Source organism: Tamandua tetradactyla, chromosome 3 (genome assembly GCF_023851605.1).
Source record: "Tamandua tetradactyla isolate mTamTet1 chromosome 3, mTamTet1.pri, whole genome shotgun sequence".
Classification (NCBI taxonomy): domain Eukaryota; kingdom Metazoa; phylum Chordata; class Mammalia; order Pilosa; family Myrmecophagidae; genus Tamandua; species Tamandua tetradactyla.
The window spans coordinates 169786188-169806630 of NC_135329.1; the positions used below are offsets into that span (position 1 = coordinate 169786188).

The 20443-nt window shown below is 36.8% G+C and overlaps 1 protein-coding gene and 1 long non-coding RNA gene across 2 annotated transcripts in view; one reads left to right on the top strand and one right to left on the bottom strand.

Moving 5' to 3' along the window:
• The window catches only part of DNAH7 (dynein axonemal heavy chain 7), a 339933-nt gene that overhangs the window by 56890 nt on the left and 262600 nt on the right, over nt 1–20443 (bottom strand). The window contains exons 55-58 of the mRNA XM_077154513.1: nt 18006–18182; nt 12198–12359; nt 9730–9930; nt 6996–7157 (exon numbers count right to left, since the gene is read on the bottom strand). Coding sequence (XP_077010628.1) covers nt 6996–7157; nt 9730–9930; nt 12198–12359; nt 18006–18182 — 702 coding nt within the window. The remainder of the gene's footprint in view (nt 1–6995; nt 7158–9729; nt 9931–12197; nt 12360–18005; nt 18183–20443) is intronic.
• LOC143677903 (uncharacterized) overlaps nt 1–20443 on the top strand; it is a 40400-nt gene that overhangs the window by 15272 nt on the left and 4685 nt on the right. The window lies entirely within an intron of this gene.

The window sequence follows — 20443 nt, forward strand, 5'->3', positions numbered from 1 at the left end:
TATACCTCACATGCAGCTTCATTCAATGTTTTAACATAATTACATTACAATTAGGTAGTATTGTGCTGTCCATTTCTGAGTTTTTGTATCCAGTCCTGTTGCACAGTCTGTATCCCTTCAGCTTCAATTACCCACTATCTTACCCTATTTCTATCTCCTGATGGTCTCTGCTACCAATGACATATTCCAAGTTTATTCACTAATGTCAGTTCATATCAGTGAGACCATAAAGTATTTGTCCTTTAGTTTTTGGCTAGTCTCACTCAGCATAATGTTCTCTAGGTCCATCCATGTTATTATATGCTTCATAAGTTTATTCTGTCTTAGAGCTGCATAATATTCCATCATATGTATATACCACAGTTTGTTTAGCCACTCGTCTGTTGATGGACATTTTGGCTGTTTCCATCTCTTTGCAACTGTAAATAATGCTGCTATAAACATTGGTGTGCAAATGTCCGTTTGTGTTTTTGCCCTTAAGTCTTCTGAGTAGATACCTAGCAATGGTATTGCTGGGTCGTATGGCAATTCTATATTCAGTTTATTGAGGAACCGCCAGACTGCCTTCCACAATGGTTGCACCATTTGACATTCCCACCAACAGTGGATAAGTGTGCCTCTTTCTCCACATCCTCTCCAGCACTTGTCATTTTCTGTTTTGTTGATAATGGCCATTCTGGTGGGTGTGAGATGATATCTCATTGTGGTTTTGATTTGCGTTTCTCTAATGGCCAGGGACATTGAGCATCTCTTCATGTGCCTTTTGGCCATTTGTATTTCCTCTTCTGAAAAGTGTCTGTTCAAGTCTTTTTCCCATTTTGTAATTGGATTGGCTGTCTTTTTGTTGTTGAGTTGAACAATCTCTTTATAAATTCTGGATACTAGACCTTTATCTGATATGTCGTTTCCAAATATTGTCTCCCATTGTGTAGGTTTTCTACTTTCTTGATGAAGTTCTTTGATGCACAAAAGTGTTTAATTTTGAGGAGCTCCCATTTATTTATTTATTTATTTATTTATTCAATGCTCTTGCTTTAGGTGTAAGGTCCATAAACCCGCCTCCAACTGTAAGATTCATAAGACATCTCCCTACATTTTCCTCTAACTGTTTTATGGTCTTAGACCTAATCTTTAGATCTTTGATCCATTTTGAGTTAACTTTTGTATAGGGTGTGAGATAAGAGTCCTCTTTCATTCTTTTGCATATGGATATCCAGTTCTCTAGGCACCATTTATTGAAGAGACTGTTCTGTCCCAGGTGAGTTGGCTTGACTGCCTTATCAAAGATCAAATGTCCATAGATGAGAGGGCCTATATCTGAGCACTCTATTCAATTCCATTGGTCAATATATCTATCTTTATGCCAATACCATGCTGTTTTGACCACTGTGGCTTCATAATATGCCTTAAAGTCCGGCAGCGTGAGACCTCCAGCTTCGTTTTTTTTCCTCAAGATACGTTTAGCAATTCGGGGCACCCTGCCCTTCCAGATAAATTTGCTTATTGGTTTTTCTATTTCTGAAAAATAAGTTGTTGGGATTTTGATTGGTATTGCATTGAATCTGTAAATCAATTTAGGTAGGACTGACATCTTAATTATATTTAGTCTTCCAATCCATGAACATGGTATGCCCTTCCATCTATTTAGGTCTTCTGTGATTTCTTTTAACAGTTTTTTGTAGTTCTCTTTGCATAGGTCTTTTTTCTCTTTAGTTAAATTTATTCCTAAGTATTTTATTCTTTTAGTTGCAATTGTAAATGGGATTCGTTTCTTGATTTTCCCCTCAGCTTGTTCATTGCTAGTGTATAGGAACACTACAGATTTTTGAATGTCGATCGTGTAACCTGCTACTTTGCTGTACTCGTTTATTAGCTCTAGTAGTTTTGCTGTGGATTTTTCAGGATTTTCGACATATAGTATCATATCATCTGCAAGCAGTGATAGTTTTACTTCTTCCTTTCCAATTTTGATGCCTTGTATTTCTTTTTCTTGTCTAATTGCTCTAGCTAGAACTTCCAACATGATGTTGAATAACAGTGGTGATAGTGGACATCCTTGTCTTGTTCCTGATCTTAGGGGGAAAGTTTTCAATTTTTCCCCATTGAGGATGATATTAGCTGTGGGTTTTTCATATATTCCCTTTATCATTTAAGGAAGTTCCCTTGTATTCCTATCCTTTGAAGTGTTTTCAACAGGAAAGGATGTTGAATCTTGTCAAATGCCTTCTCTGCATCAATTGAGATGATCATGTGATTTTTCTGCTTTGATTTGTTGATATGGTGTATTACATTAATTGACTTTCTTATGTTGAACCATCATTAAAAGATTCTTGATGAAAGTAAATAGCTTGTACTTGTACCACATCATTATTTCTCATTGTGCATTTAATGCATTCTAATATTATGTTCTTTTGCCACAAATGGACTAAAAGAAACACAGAAGGATGCATTCTAATATCATGTTCTTTTGACACAAATGGACTAAAAGAAACACAGAAGGACATGTTTGAATTAGCCATTTTCTTTCAGTAAATACAATATTATCTCTGCAAAGCCCTAGGGGTTAGAGTTGAGCATTTAAAGATATTTTGCACTCTTTTGAAATCACTATTGCAAATCCAATTTAATTTACTTTCTGTAGCATTTGACAGGGTGGGCTAATTTTGATATTCCATTTTACTCGGTTTGCTTTTTCTCTTTTATTTCCCAGCTGCTCAGTTCTGCATTTTCCATATCTTCTATCCTCTACTGCTATTGATCTTTGGTGCTTTTCTTTTTTTATGCCATGAGGCCTCCCCTTTAAGATCTTACATATTTCCAGGCTTCTGCTAACACTTTTACAATTCACAAATTCTGTTTCTTGCTTACTCTCTCTTGAACTTTATATTTATATGACAAGACTTTATTAGACATCTTCATTTGGACATCCAGATGTATAAAATGTAGAAGACTGAAGTAATTGTATTCTAATTCCCTGCAATTCCACTTAACATCTGCTCTACACCTATTAATTCTTCAAACTATCTCTTGTCTGGATTAATGAATGGTACTACCACATCCAGACCAGAAAACTGAAGTCAACCAAGACTTCATCTTCCTTTACATTTAATAGTTATTTCAATTCTTTTCCTACATCTTATTGCATCTCTACTCTGTTCCCCACCCTAACTCAAATGTTTGAATTCTTACCATCTCTTGCTTGGGTTATTGTGATAGTCTCCTAAAACTGGCTCTCTTCTAAGACTCTCTAATCTACTTTCCACTCTATTGCTAGAATGATATTCCTAAAGTGCAAATCTCCTAAAGGCACACCAATAACAATTAAAATAATCCCCAAATCAGTTGGCATGGAATACAAAAGTATTCCAAGTCACTTATAGTTGACTGAACCTTTTCACTTTTGTGCACTTTTTCCTTCTTAACCTCTTTATTGTTGTCTCTCCACAAAGTCTACCTGAAAACCTCCAATTTATTGTTCAAGTCCCAACCCAAGTACCTCCTCCACTGTGAACCCTTCCTTGATCACATCAACCAGAATTGCTTGCCTCCTTGTTTGTTTTCACACCTCTAAATGGGTAGGGTGAACAAATATACTAATGTCTGAAGTGAGACCCTTTTGAGAGTGAAAGTGGATGTGAAACAATGAAATAACTTAAAAATACAATATATTAATTGAGTAATCTATTTTAGTACATTCTTAGATCTATAAAATATCTCTAGCCAAACATTTTCAAAATAAAATTATTTCTTAAAATAATTGAATATTAAAGCAAATAAGGATTTTATAATGACTATTTTTTAAAAGTATAAGCAGAATAATTTTTCTAAGTGTATTTTCACAAACTTTAATTAGCTTCTTGGTCATATCTGTCTCAAATAATATGTCTCCGACTTTTTTCTGAAGAACGTATTTTTTAAATAGTTTTATCATTTTAAATTCTTAAAATAAAATTGTCTATAATCTGCAAAGTTGGATTTTATGGTTATTAAATTCTAAAACGTTGACACGATTGACTCTTCACTATAGACTATAACATACAATTTTGAAAATTAAATAGGTGTATTTTTTGAACACCAAAAGTCTTTACTGTAAAATAAAAAAGTCACCAAATGATAAAATAAATAGTAGTTGTAGATTTGCATCATGTAATAAGTAACACTGCTGTAGTAACAGCATCCAGATTACTCTACCTGTGGGTATGGTAGGACTGTCCAACTTCTATTTCCCTTACATATTTCATATATGCTAAACCTATAAACTCCACATCTTTTACTGACTCCATTTATTGGTGGCCAGTACTTTATGCATTTTGAAGGCCAGAGGACAGGTCACAGCACAGCATGACAGCCCCCCCGAGTGGTCATGATAAGCACTAGTGTGAAACACTTCTTCCACCACTACCTGTGATAGGTGGCTTTAGCTACCTGTGTCCCAGTGTACTTGGTTTTTCGTGATTACCCTGCATGCTGTCCTTGACTGGGAAGCGCTAGTTTCTGATCCAAAGGGAAAAGAGAGACTGGGTGTCGCTCATCATCTTTCCAATTTAACTATGTATTCAAACAAGAACTGTGTGTAATCCAGAAGCTGGAAGTACCAAAACAGCAGCTTTTAAAACCATTTTCAAAATCCATAGCAAATGCCAACAAACCAAGAGGTATGCTCACCTTTACGTATAACCTTTATCACATTGTATTGTAGTTATTTATTTGATTTCTTTCCTCTCCAATGAACTATGAACACCTTGAAGGCAGGAACCATGGATTCTTCTTTACATGCCTAACCCATAGTAATCACTCATGTAAGGTTGTGAATTGAATTGCAAGTGTAAATAAACCAAAAGATAGCAAAAATGTTTTTTAAAGATAAAAATATTCTTTTTTTTTACAAAAAGCAATAACAATGAAAACTTCAATTAGAAGCTTTCAATTCTGTCAATTCATATCAAATGTGCAGTTGTCTTAGAACTTCAGATAGAATGAAACTGTTTAAAAATACTATAAAATTACTGAAATATTTCAGTTCCTTATAGCTACCCAGTTGTAGTCACCAAAGTCATTTCACCTAGTTTTAGAAGATTTCAGAAGTCAATGATTATGCTAGTGAATCACCAACTTTTATTTTCTACTACGTTACAAATCTTCTGATTTGCATTATATATACATATATGTGATTGAGAAGGGGGTATACTCGGTAATATTCTCATTTGAGCCACAAAAACATAGTCCATGAATTCTTTGAGCCAGGAACTGTGGAAGATGCCGAAGCTGTAGAATTGAAAGACCTAGGACTTACCTTCAAGTTGCTCACAATCTAATGGGGGACTGAAGAAGTTGGCAGCTAATATGAGAAGTATTATCATCAAAATTTGTCCAGGGAGTACAAAGAAAGGGCTTTTGAGGGACCCTGGGAATAGTACACAGGAGAGAGGGCAGGGAAAGCTTCTTAAAAGATAGACTTCTGAGAAAATAAAATTTCATTTAAAAGATGCATAGTTGCTAGAAAAGGGGAAAAAAGGAGCCGGGGTGCAATAGTGTGCTGTAGATGAAGCATGTCTGTACTGTGGTGGGTGGGGTGGGGTGGGTGACGGCCCTCAAGAAGGAGTAAGGGGGGTGGTGCTGAAGGGCCCTGCCTGCCTTGCTAGCAACGTGAAGCTCATCGTGAAATAATGGAAATCTATTTTCATAACTTTTTCCCCTGATCGTAAAATATTAGGTTCTCATTTTAAAAATAAAAAACAAATCAGTCATAATACTACCCCTCGAAAATTATCATTGTTACAATTTGTTTTATTGTCTTATAGTCTTTTAGATGGGTATATATGCAGATATAAATACCTACTGAACTGAGGTCTCACTGCACATGTGGCTTTGTAGCCTTTTTTCTTCACTTACATTACATTAATGGCATTTGGCATTAAAAATTCTATATAAATGTCATTAAAAATTCTATATAAATGGATATCATTGATATTCAATTGCTCAGATACCAATAATGTACTTGACAATTCTCCAACTGTTGGATATTCAGGTTATTGGTTTGAACAACTTTACAGTTCATCACATATGGCCCCATAATTAAGTCACAGAGTAGGAGGATGCTACTTTCATCACATGTGTGCCAAAAGGGGATGTAATTATTATTAATATTCTAATGTAATCTATTAATATTTATAGGTAAATATATCTCCTTTTAATTTTAAAATTAAATGGGGGCAGGATATAATCAGATTTGCAGTAAGAAAGGGAACTCTGGCAGCAGAGTAGAAGTTATAGATGAAAGAGAGTTTGGTCTGGTAACTTCCATGCAATTTAAAACTACTCTACCAAATAAGAGAAAGAAAAGTAACCTTGCGGAAAAATGCAGTACCTCGTAGTACAAAAGCAAATATAAGTGTGTGGGGGTGAGTGGGTGTGTTTGTATCAGAAGTGTAGAGGATGAAATGTGGTGGATGCGACCACCTCAGGCTGTTTGGTTGCTTCTCAGAATCTATGCTACAGGTTAACACTAACGGCTTAGATGTTTTTTTTCGCTCTTGACAAATGGCCTAAACTCCAGAATAATAGAATGCTATTTCTCTAAAAATAAAATCATGTTCCAGAAGAGAAGGAAATCAGTCTGTTCATTTCTCTTTCTTTTCACTTTGGAGCCTAGATGATTTGTAGGTTTTCCAAAATCCTTCTCAAAGTAAGTACAATATAATCAATTTCCATATCTTTATGGGTGCTTATGTACAGAAAACAAACAAAAAAAACCCAACCCCAATAAAGTACAGGTTGCTAAAAGACAAACTCACACCCTAACTACCTACTATAGCAATTCCAGTATCCTACTATAATAAAGTACTTCTTAATAAACTGCTGGGAACCACCCAGCCTATTCATTTTATAAGAGCAGAAATTAATCAGAAGTCCCTGCTCACTGTACAAACACTTACAATGTGATAAAGAGCAAATAGTTGCTTGATTAAAAATCCTTGCTGTGATTTTTACGGTACCTCATACTGGTTCAGGAACATGTGGAGTTGCTGCACACTGATTCTCAGGTCAGTCTCGTTGAACTCATAAGGAATATTCCACCCCAGGGGTCCAAATTTCCGTCGCTCTTGTACTAAGGCATGAAAGAAACAGAGGCCATAGAGCAATTTCTTGAATTCCTCCTGTGGTGAGAAGAAATGGTGCCATATCATTACTTTTCTCTTAACATTGCATTTTACTTGCATATTTTAAAATGAAAGTAATGAATTCCTTTTGCTTATAAATACTGCAGGGGTATATTATGTCACAACATTTAACTAAAACAGAATTAAGAGTGCTTCTACAGACTATTCAAGCAAAAAATGTGCCCAGCTGTATACCCATCCAGGTGGTACGCACAGTATGCTCATCTAAGTTAATGTTAAGTATAGAATTTTGGAGATGCCAACTGAAGTGCCACAATGCACAAAATACAAATTTTAATATGTGGGCTCAGACTACCATGGAGAAATTTTAAAGGAGATAATTTAAACTGATTAAACAGCTCTGAAACCCACAAGGATACTAAATGGTCAGAACAGAGTTTGAGAGAGGATTTGGGAAGGGATTTCCTCGCAGAGAGTAGCTGCTGCACTGTGACTCCCTTTCCTCCACCCCCAGGGGAGAGGCGATGTTGGGGGTGGGGTCTCTCTACTATGTCCTTTAGTGAGAAGGAATTAATGGGGCCACTCCAAGAACGGATGCATGTTCCCTGAAGCAAGGGGCAATACAGATATTTATTTATTTATTTATTTATTTATTTATTTATTTATTTATTTATTTATTTATTTATTTATTTATTTATTTATTTATTTATAAAGGCACAAAACGCACACCTGAAAGGTTGAGCAGTGTGTGAGAGGGAAGATACCATGTGTCCTCCAATGGGGGCCACTGGTGTGACTCCCAAGGGACAAATGGGGAATTTGTACTAGAAATGTCCGCCAGGGGTCATTTTTAACGATTCCCAGTCAAGAGAACTCTTGCCAGGAAGGGAGAAAATCCTGACAGTATGTGCCTGCATGGAGTGGATGCTGAGAACCAGAAGCTGACGGGGACCGGGGCAGCAAGCTGAAGGGGAGGCTTTGCTACGGGTAATAACAGGGTCACAGTGAGAGGACTCCAGCAGAGGAGCTTGAGGGAAACCCATGAAAAAATTCAAGAGAAAGAGAAAAAAATGTCAGCTTTGAACTCCTACCAAGTGCAGTGAACCCCAAGACATACCATTCAGAAAAAGAACTCTGCAGCACCTTCCCCCTTGTCCCTCCCCACCACCCCACACACACACTCCAAACTGTATCAGCATCAGCAGCTACCAAGTGCAGGAGGAATTATAAAAATAAAGACACCAACTCCATTCTCTTCTCCCTACGGCCTGAAGCCCACTAATTACAGGCTCTAGGTGAAGTACTGGAGAATTGAAGCCTAAATTTGAAAACTGAAGCAATGATTAATATATTGCATTGTACTTTCTGAACCAAGGCTGGCTTTGCAATTTAAAATAATTATAAGACATTTTACTACAGACAGCCAGAGACAAAGAGGGGAGAGAGACATATGCAGAAAACAAAAATGGAGTAAAATGTTAACAGAAGGTAAATATGGATAAAAGGCACAGGGATGGGTTTTTGTACTATTTTATACTTGCAACTTTTCTGTAAGTTTACAGTTATTTCTAAGTAGAAGTTAAACAGAAAAAAAAAGCAAACATATTTTGCTGCTCTGGTTTTGGTTTGGACTTTGGTTTGTAAATGTCTGGACCTTTAATATCTGTGACTACAGATGGACTGATCTTTTGATTTAGAAGGAAAGAAAAGGGTGAGTGAAATTCTGTCCAACCCATCCATCATATACAGAAATGCCCTCACCAACTAACTACTTGGGGGTAACCCTCTGTCTCAGGGCCCAATCGATGAAAAAGGTAGGCAGAAGGCAGGTCTTAGGAACTTAGAATGTGGCTTAACTTATTTTAAACATAGGTTTTTAAAAATTTTTCTTCTTTTTTTAGTATCTAAGACTTGTATAATGAAAGCAGTTCTTTACTTTCAATGTTTCCTTTTGATGCATATTTACAACATATCCAGACATCAAGAGAGTAAGCATTTTAATGGCAAAAAACACCAAGGTTCATAACCCCTCTTAAAAAGAAACTCTTCCATTTTTAATTATGGTAAAACGCTGTGAAACAATTTTAGGTCACAGACACTCACACACAGAATTCTAATCATGAAAGCAGTGGGTGGTTTCCCTCTTGCCTAGTGACGCTAAGAAAAGACTCTTATGAGTCCCATCAGTCAAGGAGTAAAATCATTTTAGTTTTCATTATAGTTATATGGAGGAAATATTTTTACATTTTAATTTAGAGATATGGCTCCACATAGCAAAGGATTCAGTTAATATCCGGAAACAAGATTCTCCAACCTTGCAAATTTGTACTGGGAATGGCTTACAGCTGACTTTCTAAATAGAAAGCTACATAATTAATGACACCCCACAAGATCTCAGCTGAGCCGGAATGAGGTTGGTGGTAAAATTAAAATAAAATATTAATAAAATTGACTTCCCTCCAGTCAATAATCAGTAATCAAAACCAATTGCATTGCAGTGCAGGAGGCCTATTTAATTGTAGTTTTACTCAGCTCACACATCCAGAATCACCAGGGGCCACTTGAATTGCTTTAAGGGCTGAGGTAACAAGACTTATCCATTACTAACAGGCTTTTTGCAGCTGCCAAAGAACTCAGGGTCAGAGATGGGGTCCATAAGGTATGATCGAATGATATTAGCTCGTAAACCTTTTGGAGCTTCATTGGTCATTTTCACTCCATTTTGCAGTACAGACACAGGGAAATTAGGAGATGGGTAACTTGTCAGCCAAATTCGGAAATCTGGATGTGTTGATTCTGGGCTTAGTTCCTGTAAGAAAAGAAATCAGACACAAACGATTGACTAAAACCAAAGGAAAATCTAAAGATCATATGTGCATGGGAGGCATTGGAAATGGGAGGATGCATTTTCACAAAACAGAGCTTTAATTGCTGCAATTTTCAGCAAAAGCCTTAAATTCTGATTCCACTGCTGAACCAATATAATGCGTTGAGAAGGCCTAGAGAGCTGCCATTCTCCAGGATAAAATTTATTTATGTGGCAATAAGGTTTTAAAAGTTGTTACCGGGCGGGCCGCGGTGGCTCAGCGGGCAAGAGTGCTTGCCTGCCGTGCCGAAGGACCCCGGTTCGATTCCCGGCCCCAGCCCATGTAACAAACAAACAAACAAACAAAATATAATAAAACAAGAAAATGTTTAAAAATGTTTCCCTTTCTTCCTCCCTTCCTTCCTTCTCTGTCTTTCCTTCCTTTAAAAAAAAAAAAAAAAAAAAAAAAAGTTGTTACCTAATTCAGAATTTGCAAAAAAAAAACAAAAAAAAACTAAGATGTTTCAAGCAATCTTGTATCCTCACCAATGGTACTGAAACATTTTCAGAAATAAAATCTCTGTCGCTGAGCTAGATTAAGTATAATCTCTTCTTCTTCCTGTAGCCAGCTTGTAAGAATAAGCAACCCACTCAAATAAGTCAATATTAAGTCAAGTGGAGATAGGAAAAAAAAAAAAAAAAGAAGATTTCAAAGATTGAGCAGAACCAGTTCATCCTGGAGCATTAGAACAGCACTATTAGCTCCACTTGTTAAAGACAAGCCTAAACTGCAAAGGATAACAGAATTCTCACTTGGCTCTGTCATGAAGGCTGTATAGAGCCTAGGAATAATTAGTGTGGACCCGTCCCTCGCTTCCTGAACAGCCCCATTCCCTAACTGCTACCTCCCCAATTGTCCATGTCAGCACTATCTTTTCCTTTCTATTGCAAATCTTTATCGGTAAAAAAAAAAAATGGGTGTGAAGGGATGGGGTGAATTGGGAAGGATGCATAGTTGCCAACATTCTTTAATAATAATTCATCTTTTCTCCAACCACCAGCTGCCCAATGTCTACTGTGCACCTATTTTTTTTTTTTTAATTAGAGAATTGTAGGTTTACAGAAAAATCATGCAAAAAATACAGACTTCCCATATACCACCCTGTCATTACCACTCAGCTTTAAAGTGGTACATTTGTTACAACTGATGAAAGAACATTTTTTCTAATTGCACTATTAACTATAGGCCATGGTTTATAGCAAGGTTCATGGCTTGGATTGTACAGTCCTATGCTGTTGTTCTTTTAAAAGTTCTTATTCTAGTAGCATATATACAACTGAAAATTTCCCCCTTTAGTCTCATTCCAATATATGGATAGTGGTGATGATAGCACAATATTGTGAATGTCATTAACAGCACTGAATTATATATTTAACTTAATCTTGCACACAAAAGGAAGCCCCTGAAAGGTTTCAAGCAGTGAAACAATATTCACTCACTAATTTGATAAGTATACATTGGTCGCTTCCTATAGGCCAGGCATTATTCAAGGGATGAGATACAGACAAAACTTTTTGACAAACGTCAAAAAGAAAAATGAAACCAGTCACTTAAAGTTTCACTTGTGTGACTCAATAGTGTAAGTTCTATCATTACCTCTGTTATTTAGTAGCCTGAGAGATTCTGAGAAGGCCTGCGGAGTCGGGGCTGGGGTCATGGGCAATTTCAACTGCTGCATTTTCTTCATGTGAACTGGAATCAAGTGTCAGGTACTCAATTTACTCAGTTGAGCCACAGGGGTTTTTCCTCTGGAATTTCTGCCCACCGAACTAGGGGTGTTCCGTGACCCACAGAAAGGTTGCTCCTCTGGGGCAGGCTAATTGGCCAAGTGGGTGAAATGGGGGTTAAAGAAAAGTTCTGTCCTAAACAACCTCCTTTCTGCTTTTGATTCATAGCTGTAAAAATGAGTTGGTTTTTGTCTAACCTGTGATTGCCTCTTGCCTTCGAGTCTGCTCTTCGGGATCAGGTTATTTCCCTCTCACTGGATAAGCACACCCTCAGTACAGGGGGAAACAACACTGCCTGACCATGTGCGCCTCTATTCCTCTGGATACAGTTCCTAATATGAGCTCATCGCTCCTGTAATACAGACTTGTCACTACCCCCAACCCTCCAAATTAAAGGACAGGAATGGAGGTATTTGGATGCTCTGTATAAATTTCTAATTAGATTGGTAGAATACAATTCATTTTTAAAAACATATTTTTACCTCGCAGACTTTCTCGAGGGTTGGCATCCAAGAGGTGGCAAGGTGGCAGTTCTGAAGAACAACCCATGTTCCTTCTTTGACACCTTTTTCTAACATCTTCATAGCTATGGGCCCTTGGCCTTGACCAAGAGATAAAGAGCTAAGTTTTGATCCTCCATAACCCTGTATACAAAACAATAAAGACGCTATTAAAAATCACATTTTTAGAAGAATCGATATTATTATTATAGAAAATATTAAGATTAAATATATCAGAATTTAATTGCATAACATCTCTAAAGGCCTAACATGTTATGCAGTTCCCAAAACTCTTATTGATGAAAAAGTCTGTAAACACTTAGATAAAAAGCAAGTTAATTCATGTTGGAATCAGTCATGGCCATAAATGGAAAGGTATGTAGCTCTTCTATGGATGAGATAAACAATGGAAACAAAAAAGATTAAGAAGACTTGTAACTTGAAAAGGAGATGAAAGTCTATATGACTGGCTGTCATACAGAAACTCCTAAAATCCAAAGCCAAAAAGAAAACTATAAATAGATTAATGAACCTGTCCTGGTTTTTCCAGACCTTTGATTAATTATATTTTAATTAATTGTACTACCAAATAAAACTAAGAGAAAAAAAACATTATCCACTAATTCCTTTTTTTTAAACTTTTCTTTTTAACTTTTTTAATTGTACAGTATAAATATATACAAAGCACAGAAATAAAAAACAATAGTTTTCAAAGCACTCTTCAACAAGTGGTTACAGGACAGATCCCAGAGTTTGTCATGGGCTACCATACGATCCTCTCATATTTTTTTCTTCTAGCTGCTCCAGAATATAGGAGGCTAGAGGGCTTAAATACTTTATCATCACAATCGACCTTTTTTTTCCTTCTTTTTTGTGAACAACAACATATATACAAAAAAAGCTATAAATTTCAAAGCGAGCACCACAATTAGTTGTAGAACATATTTCAGACTTTGATAGGGGTTAAAATTTCACAATTTTAGGTTCTTCTACCTGCTCTAAAATACTGGAGACTAAGAGACGTATCAATTTAATGATCAGTATTCATATTCATTTGTTGAATCCTATCCTCTATGTATAATGCCACCATCACCTTTGATCTTTCCATACCTCTCTTGGGGTTGTTTGGGCTATGGCAATTCTAAATTTTTTTATATTGGGTCTGTCACTAATATGGGGTACTAATTCCCTTTTAAAAGTTTCTTCAAAGAATTCTGTAGGAACATGTTTCCTGGAATTCAGTTCTATATCTTGATTCTTCTGTAGCTTCTGAATATGTTGTCTGTTGACTCCTTGGATATCCTTCTTTTTAGGGAAGCTATCACCTGATTGTGTCCCTGGAAAAGACCTTGAGTGCGAGTGATGGAAGCTGTGGGCGAATAAGTTCTCGGGCCCTCTCTGGATGCTCACGACCCATTGTCACTAGGTGGTAGAAGCAGCAGAAAACAAAACAGAGCCAGGTACTACTGTTTCTAGAAAAAGTGGGATAGCAAGTGATGACAATGCATTGAACAGTTCCACACAGGGGCCAGAAAATAATCACGTGGTACACTGTAGGGAGAGATACAGACAGGAGCAAGGAAGGTTGCAAAGGGTTGTAAAGTTCATGTTGATTTGAACAGGGGGAGTTCCCTCAGAATTGACACTTCTACTCCCTCTGCCACTTCCACTCTAGTCCTAGCACCACTGCTCTTCCTGGACTTTCAATACTACCTCCACTTGCCACCTACTTGCACTCTTCTTTCTTTCTACACCACTCAAATTAATTTCCAACACTACTTCTAGAATGAGATTCATAAAAGATAGATCAGATCAGATCATTTTGCTGCCTAAAAGCCTACCACGCATTCCCATTTTACTCAAAGTACTTATAATGCCTACAAAGGCCTGACATGACCTAGTTTCTCACCACATCCTGGACTTCATCTCCTTCCACCACAATAGCCTCCTTGCTAGTTAATCTTAGAACAAATGAAAAATAATTGCATCTCAAGACCTTTGCATTTACTAATTCCCCTGCTTTATTTTTCATGGTGCTTTTCATAGCTGAAAAATGAAAAATATATATAAGCTAGAATTTAAACCCTATGAAGGCAGAATTTAAGCTTCATAAAAGTAGGCATTTAATTTTGTTCACTCCTACATGCACCAGCAGCTGTACAAGAGTGCCTGGTGCATAGGAGGCGTGCAATAAAAATATTTCTTGAAGAATGAATAATGAATAAATGAAATCTCCATTCTAGGAAATGACTGAAGGTATTTACAGACCAGGGAGAGAGAAATTCTACTGCAGTGACAAATTAAATAATAACCATTGTTTTTTAAAGATGTCTTCCTGTTAGATTTCTGGAGAAACAAATTTGGTCCATACGCTTTAAAATTTCATCATACAATTGATATAGAGCATAAGACAAGTATAAATTGTATCTTCTGACATAAGTTTTATATGTTTACCACTAGTTTTTGTTCACTTGTAGGTACTGGCTTGTTTTGGCGGTGACTGGACACATCTTTAAGAACAGTAAATGCCATACTAAACAATCAATGCTCTAGTATATAGGAATAACATGCGGTATAAAATGACATGGAGTGTTAAAATACAAATTGACCTAGTAAAGAGTATTTAACCTATTACAGATATATATCATTTTATTGTCTTTATGGCATTTCGCAAATATTGCATTTTTACAAATTGAAGGTCTATGGCAGCTCTGCATTGAGCAAATCTATTTGACACCATTTTTTCCAGCAGCATTGGGTCACAGCTTGGTAATTCTCACAATATTTCAAAATTTTTCATTATTATTATATCCGTTATGGTGATCTGTGATCTTTGATGTTACTACTGTGATTGTTTTGGGGCACCACAAACGTGTCCATGTAAGATGGCACATGTAATGGGCAAATGTGTGTGTTCTGACTGCTCCACTGACCTGCCACTCCTGACTCTCTCCCTCTCCTCAGACATCCCTATTCCCTGAGCCACAACAGTATTAAAGTTACACCAGTTAAGAATCCAACACTGGCCACTATGTGCTCAAGGGAAAGGAAGAGTCCCATGTCTTTCACTTTAAATAAAAAGCTAGAAGTTATTAAACTTAGTGAGGAAGGCATGCTGAAATTGAGCTGGGCCAAAAGCAAGGCCTCTTATGTAAAACGGTTAGCAAAGTGCAAATGCAAGGAAAAGTTCCTGAAGGAAATTAAAAGGGCTACTTTGGTTAACACACAAATGATAAGAAAGTAAAACAGCCTTATTGCTAATATGGAGAAAGTTTTAGTGGTCTGGATAGAACAGTAAATGAGCCACAGCATTCCCTTAAGCCACAGCCTAATTCAGACAAGGCCCTAACTTTTTCCATTTCTATAAAGGCTAAGAGAGGTTAGAGAGCTGCAGAAGAAAAGGTAGAAGCTAGCAGAAGTTGGTTTCTGAGGTTTAAGGAAGGAAGCCATCTCCCTAACATGAAAGTACAAGGTGAAGCAGCAAGTGCTACTGTAGAAGCTGCAGCATGCTGTCCAGAAGATTCAGCTAAGATAACTGATGAAGGTGGCTACATAAACAACAGATTTTTAATGTAGACGCAACAGCCTTTTATTGTACACAAGATGCCATCAAGGATTTTCACAACTAGAGAGGAGAAGCCAATGCCTGGCTTCAAAGCTTCAAAGGACAGGCTGACTCCCTTGTTAGGGGCTAATGCAACTGGTGACTTTAAGTTGAAGCTGATGCTCCACTCTGAAAAATCCTTTTAAGCACCATGCTAAATATACTCTGCCTGTGCTCTCTAAATACAAAAACAAAGCCTGGATGACAACACATCTGTTTGCAGCATGGTTTACTGAATATTTTAAACCCACGGTTGAGACCTACTACTCAGAAAAAAATATTACTTTCAAAATATACTGCTCATTGACAATGCACCCAAGAGCTCTGTTGGAAAGGAACAATGACATTAATATTGCTTTCAGGCCTGCTAATATAATAGCCATTCAGGAGCCCATAAATCAGGGTGATTTTTACTTTCAAGTCTTAATATTTAACAAATACATTTCAGGGCAGGCCACAGTGGCTCAGCAGGCAGAGCTCTCGCCTGTCATGCCAGAGACCCAGGTTCAATTTCCAGTGCCTGCCCATGCAAAAAAAAAAAAAAAAAAAAAAACATTTCATAAGGCTATATGGCCATAGACCATGATTTCTTGATGAATCTGGGCAAAGTAAATTGAAAACCTTCTTGAAAGAATTCACCATTCCACATCCCTTTAAGAACATTCATGACTCATGGGAGGGGATCAAAAGAGCAACATTAACAGGAGTGTGAAAGAAGTTGACTCCAACCCTCATGGATGACTTTGAGGGTCCAAGACTTCAGTGGAGGAAGTAACTGCGCATGTGGTGGAAACAGCAAAAGGATTAGGACTAGAAGTGAAGCCTGAAGACATGACGGAATTGCTGCAATCTCCTGATGCATCTTGAGCATCATGAGGCTCATCTTATAGATGAACAAAGAAAGTGGTTTCCCCGAGATGGAAGCTATTCCTGATAAAGATGCTGTCAACACTGCTGAAAAGACAACAAAGGATTGAGAATACCACATAAACTTAGTTGAGAAAGCAGCAGCAGAGTTGAGACGATTGATTCCAGTTTTGAAAGAAGTTCTGTGGGTAAAATGCTATCAGACAGTCTCACCTGCTACAGAGATATCTACTGTGAAAGGTCAGTCAATGCAGCATACTTGATTGTTGTCTTCTTTTAAGAAATTGCCACAGGCACCCCAGCACTCATCACCCCCCACCCTGTGTAGTCAGCAGCCATCAACATTGAGGGAAGACCCTCCACCAGCCAAAAGGTTACTACTCGATGAAGCTTCAGATGATGATTAGTAGCTTTCAGCAATAAAGTATTTTTAAATTAAGGTATGTACATTTTTTGGACATAATGCTATTGTACACAATAGATTACAGTATAATATAAGCACAATTTTTATATACATTGGGAAACCAAAAAATTCATGTGACTCATTTATCACAATTTATACTATCTCCAAGGCATGCCTGTAAGTATGTGACCTTTGAGAAACTAATCTATGGTCTACAATTCTCAAATGTAGAGATACCACCACTTACCTCAGAGGGTTGTTGTACAAGTTAAAAGAAAAATGTGTCTAATGAGGTCTATCAGATTTAATAGTATATTAAGTAATCAATAAAAGTGGTGGCAGTTTTAGAAATGTTAGTATCATAAAAATCGGTTTGAGAAGAAATTAACTCAGAATACCCCCAATCACATGTGTTTATTATTTTTTTATTCTATACTGTAGGATTCAAGAAAATTTATAGTGAATCAATTTAAATAATTTCTAAGCCTAGAAACGTAAATATTAGAACATAGCCTAACCTCATGATCTGACTATAATGAACACTTGTTCTGGAAGGTCAAGGGAGATCCTGTAGCTCAAGGAAGAGGGGCAGGACTAGAGAGGTTACTCCCCAGGGTCACTGTCCCTCAGACTCAAATGTGTTATGTCAACCCAAGCTCAAACTCTAGTGTACATTATGCAACAGTGTCTCCTCAAAAGAATAGAAAAGCAAATGCCACCTCAATCCAAATTCTGGTTTTATAATTTGGATAATAAGGTGCATTTAATGTCTGTGCTGCCATTTAAGTCCCATTTTATTGGGCCCCTGTTAACCTCAGGACCACCAAGTCTTTCAAAGACTCAACCTTTACAATCTCAACTATAAGCAAGTGTTGCTTTAAGAAAAAATCAGACCTCACCATCTGTTTAAAGGTACCTGGTCATCAGCAAATTTTAGAAGGGCAGCCATGGGGTCTGCTCCAGGAGAGAGTACAAAAATCAGTGGTGCACAGCAGTTACTATCGCCGAATGCCTTGGATAAATCAAAGGGTGGTGATTCAATGAATGTGCGTCCCAATCTGTTAGTAACAAATTCTTGCACCATTGGAATAACCTAGAAAAGCAAGAACATATTTGAAAAATTAAACTTATTGCTCAAAATCTGCCTAAAACTTAGTTTAAAAGTTCAGCTACAAAGGTGTTTTGAAAACAAAGGACTCTAGCTGCACAAGCTTAGGTATTCGTTAATGTTGGCCGAGAGTGAAAAGCATCACAGTTTAAACAAAAGCCTTTGAGATTACAAAAATTCTAAATTATTTAAATAATAAAACTCAGGTGGGTGATTATTGACACCTGAATTCAAAAGCATTTTTCTTCCTTTTAATAGGTATTTAAGACACAGCAGACAAAGAAGATAAGAAATCTTAGTTCTTGAAGTTTTAAAACACCGATTGGGCCCCCAAAATCAACAACTCAAAATTAATCATTTTAGTGCAATTAATAGTTTCTCCCACCATCAAGAAAGAATTGATATGGCTGTGGGGGTAGGGTGAGGAGGGAAAAGCACTGTGAAAGAGAAATAAACCATATACCTGTGAAAAAGTAAAAATTTATTGTGTAATATTCTGATAACTTCCCTAAGCATTTTTCTGGAAGCTTGTTTGAGAAAGAACAGAATTAGGGTCCATATTAATTGGTCCCTATCAGGCATGAAATTGTATAGCTTAGTAGGGTTAATGTCTCAGATACATCATTCCTTATTACTGATGCATGAATTTCTGGCATCTTTGGGTGATGGCTCCAGATTGCTATGACAAAGGTATTACCCAAACAAGTGACCAAGCCATCATCCCTGTTTCTAGCTTAACAAATCATATAAATGCTTTTTTCCTCCAACCAAATAAATAATAAATCATCCTCCTTCAACATACTTTGTTCTGCTTGGTCTTTCATTATCTTGTTGGTTCTCTCACTGAGAAGCTCAATGAAACTTTGAAATGAGCTCACTGTTAATTTGCTTTATCAATACAGAGGTAGCTGGATATGAGAAAAGCAAAGCTTTATCAATACAGAGGTAGCTGGATATGAGAAAAGCAAAGCATAAAGGGAAAAGGAAGCACAGATTTGAGGAAGGAAAAGAAGAGAAAATTAGAGATGCGGGTATTCTTCTCTCCTTAAATTATTTTCTTCGGTTTCTGGTTACTAGTTTAACTTATGCTTTTTCATTTGAGACTTTTTTAATAGGTGAAAACAGATATCGATTAACCCTTCTACAGGAAAATAAAATAGCTAAGCTTTGTGTTGAGTAAATTAACTAACAATGTTGTTATATTTCTGTCACACTTAGTGAAGGAGTAAGCATATTTGTTTGATTTTGGAGAGGCACGGGTGTGGAGCCATTTGAAATCTTCTGCTTGATTCTTTTTTTTTGTGACATGGGCAGGCTCCAGGAATCGAACCCAGGTCTCCAGCTTGGCAGGCGAGAACTCTGCCACTGAGCCACTGATGCCCACCCTCCTGCTTGATTTTATAAAAAGAAGTACAGACATATCTTTGAAAAATGAAGTGGTAAAAGAGACCTTATATTCATCTGCTATAGCATCCAACCTCTGAAAGCATTTTTAGGACTTTCTTGCTCTGCTGTATTCTGAACCTTTAAATACAAGATAACTAGGCTGAATTAACAATACCATATTAAGTATGATGTGGCATAACTGAAATATTGTTAACTGATTTAAAAATGATTGCCCATTTTAGTCATTTCCTAGTCACTTGCCTTGATTGAAACTTACATTCACTTTAATAAACAGCTACAGATGTATATGTCAGCATGTTCTGAATGCAATTTAATTATCTAACTTCAATTTGTCTAAGTGTTAACTAGCAAATACACTTTTTCTTCTGCTCTGAAATACATGCATATACACAAAGTGTACTTAAAGTATACTTCAAGGAATAAACACTGCTGTCTATTTCTTAATCCAAAGCTATTGTAAATGAAGTGATATCCCTTCACCGAACTTTGTGAGCCTTATCTTAATGTGCAAAATTAAATGTTAGTAGATATAGAGGCTCTCAATATTTACCAATTATAGAAGAGAACAAGGGATATTCCATGAAGAGAAGTAATGGAGTGACAAGAACACAAAGAATTGTTTGATGTCTCCCAGAATCACTCCATGTGCATATCTGCTTATTTCCAAGGAGAGAATTGTGTGTACACACAGCATACCAAATTTGGTTGGCAGATTTGAAACTTTGAGGTTTGCAGGTGCAAAATATCTAAAAAAGCTGGTCTCTTTTGAAAAAATTACAAATATTCCCAAATTTTAATTGTGCATCTTCTGGAACATTTATTTACAGTGGTTTATAAAG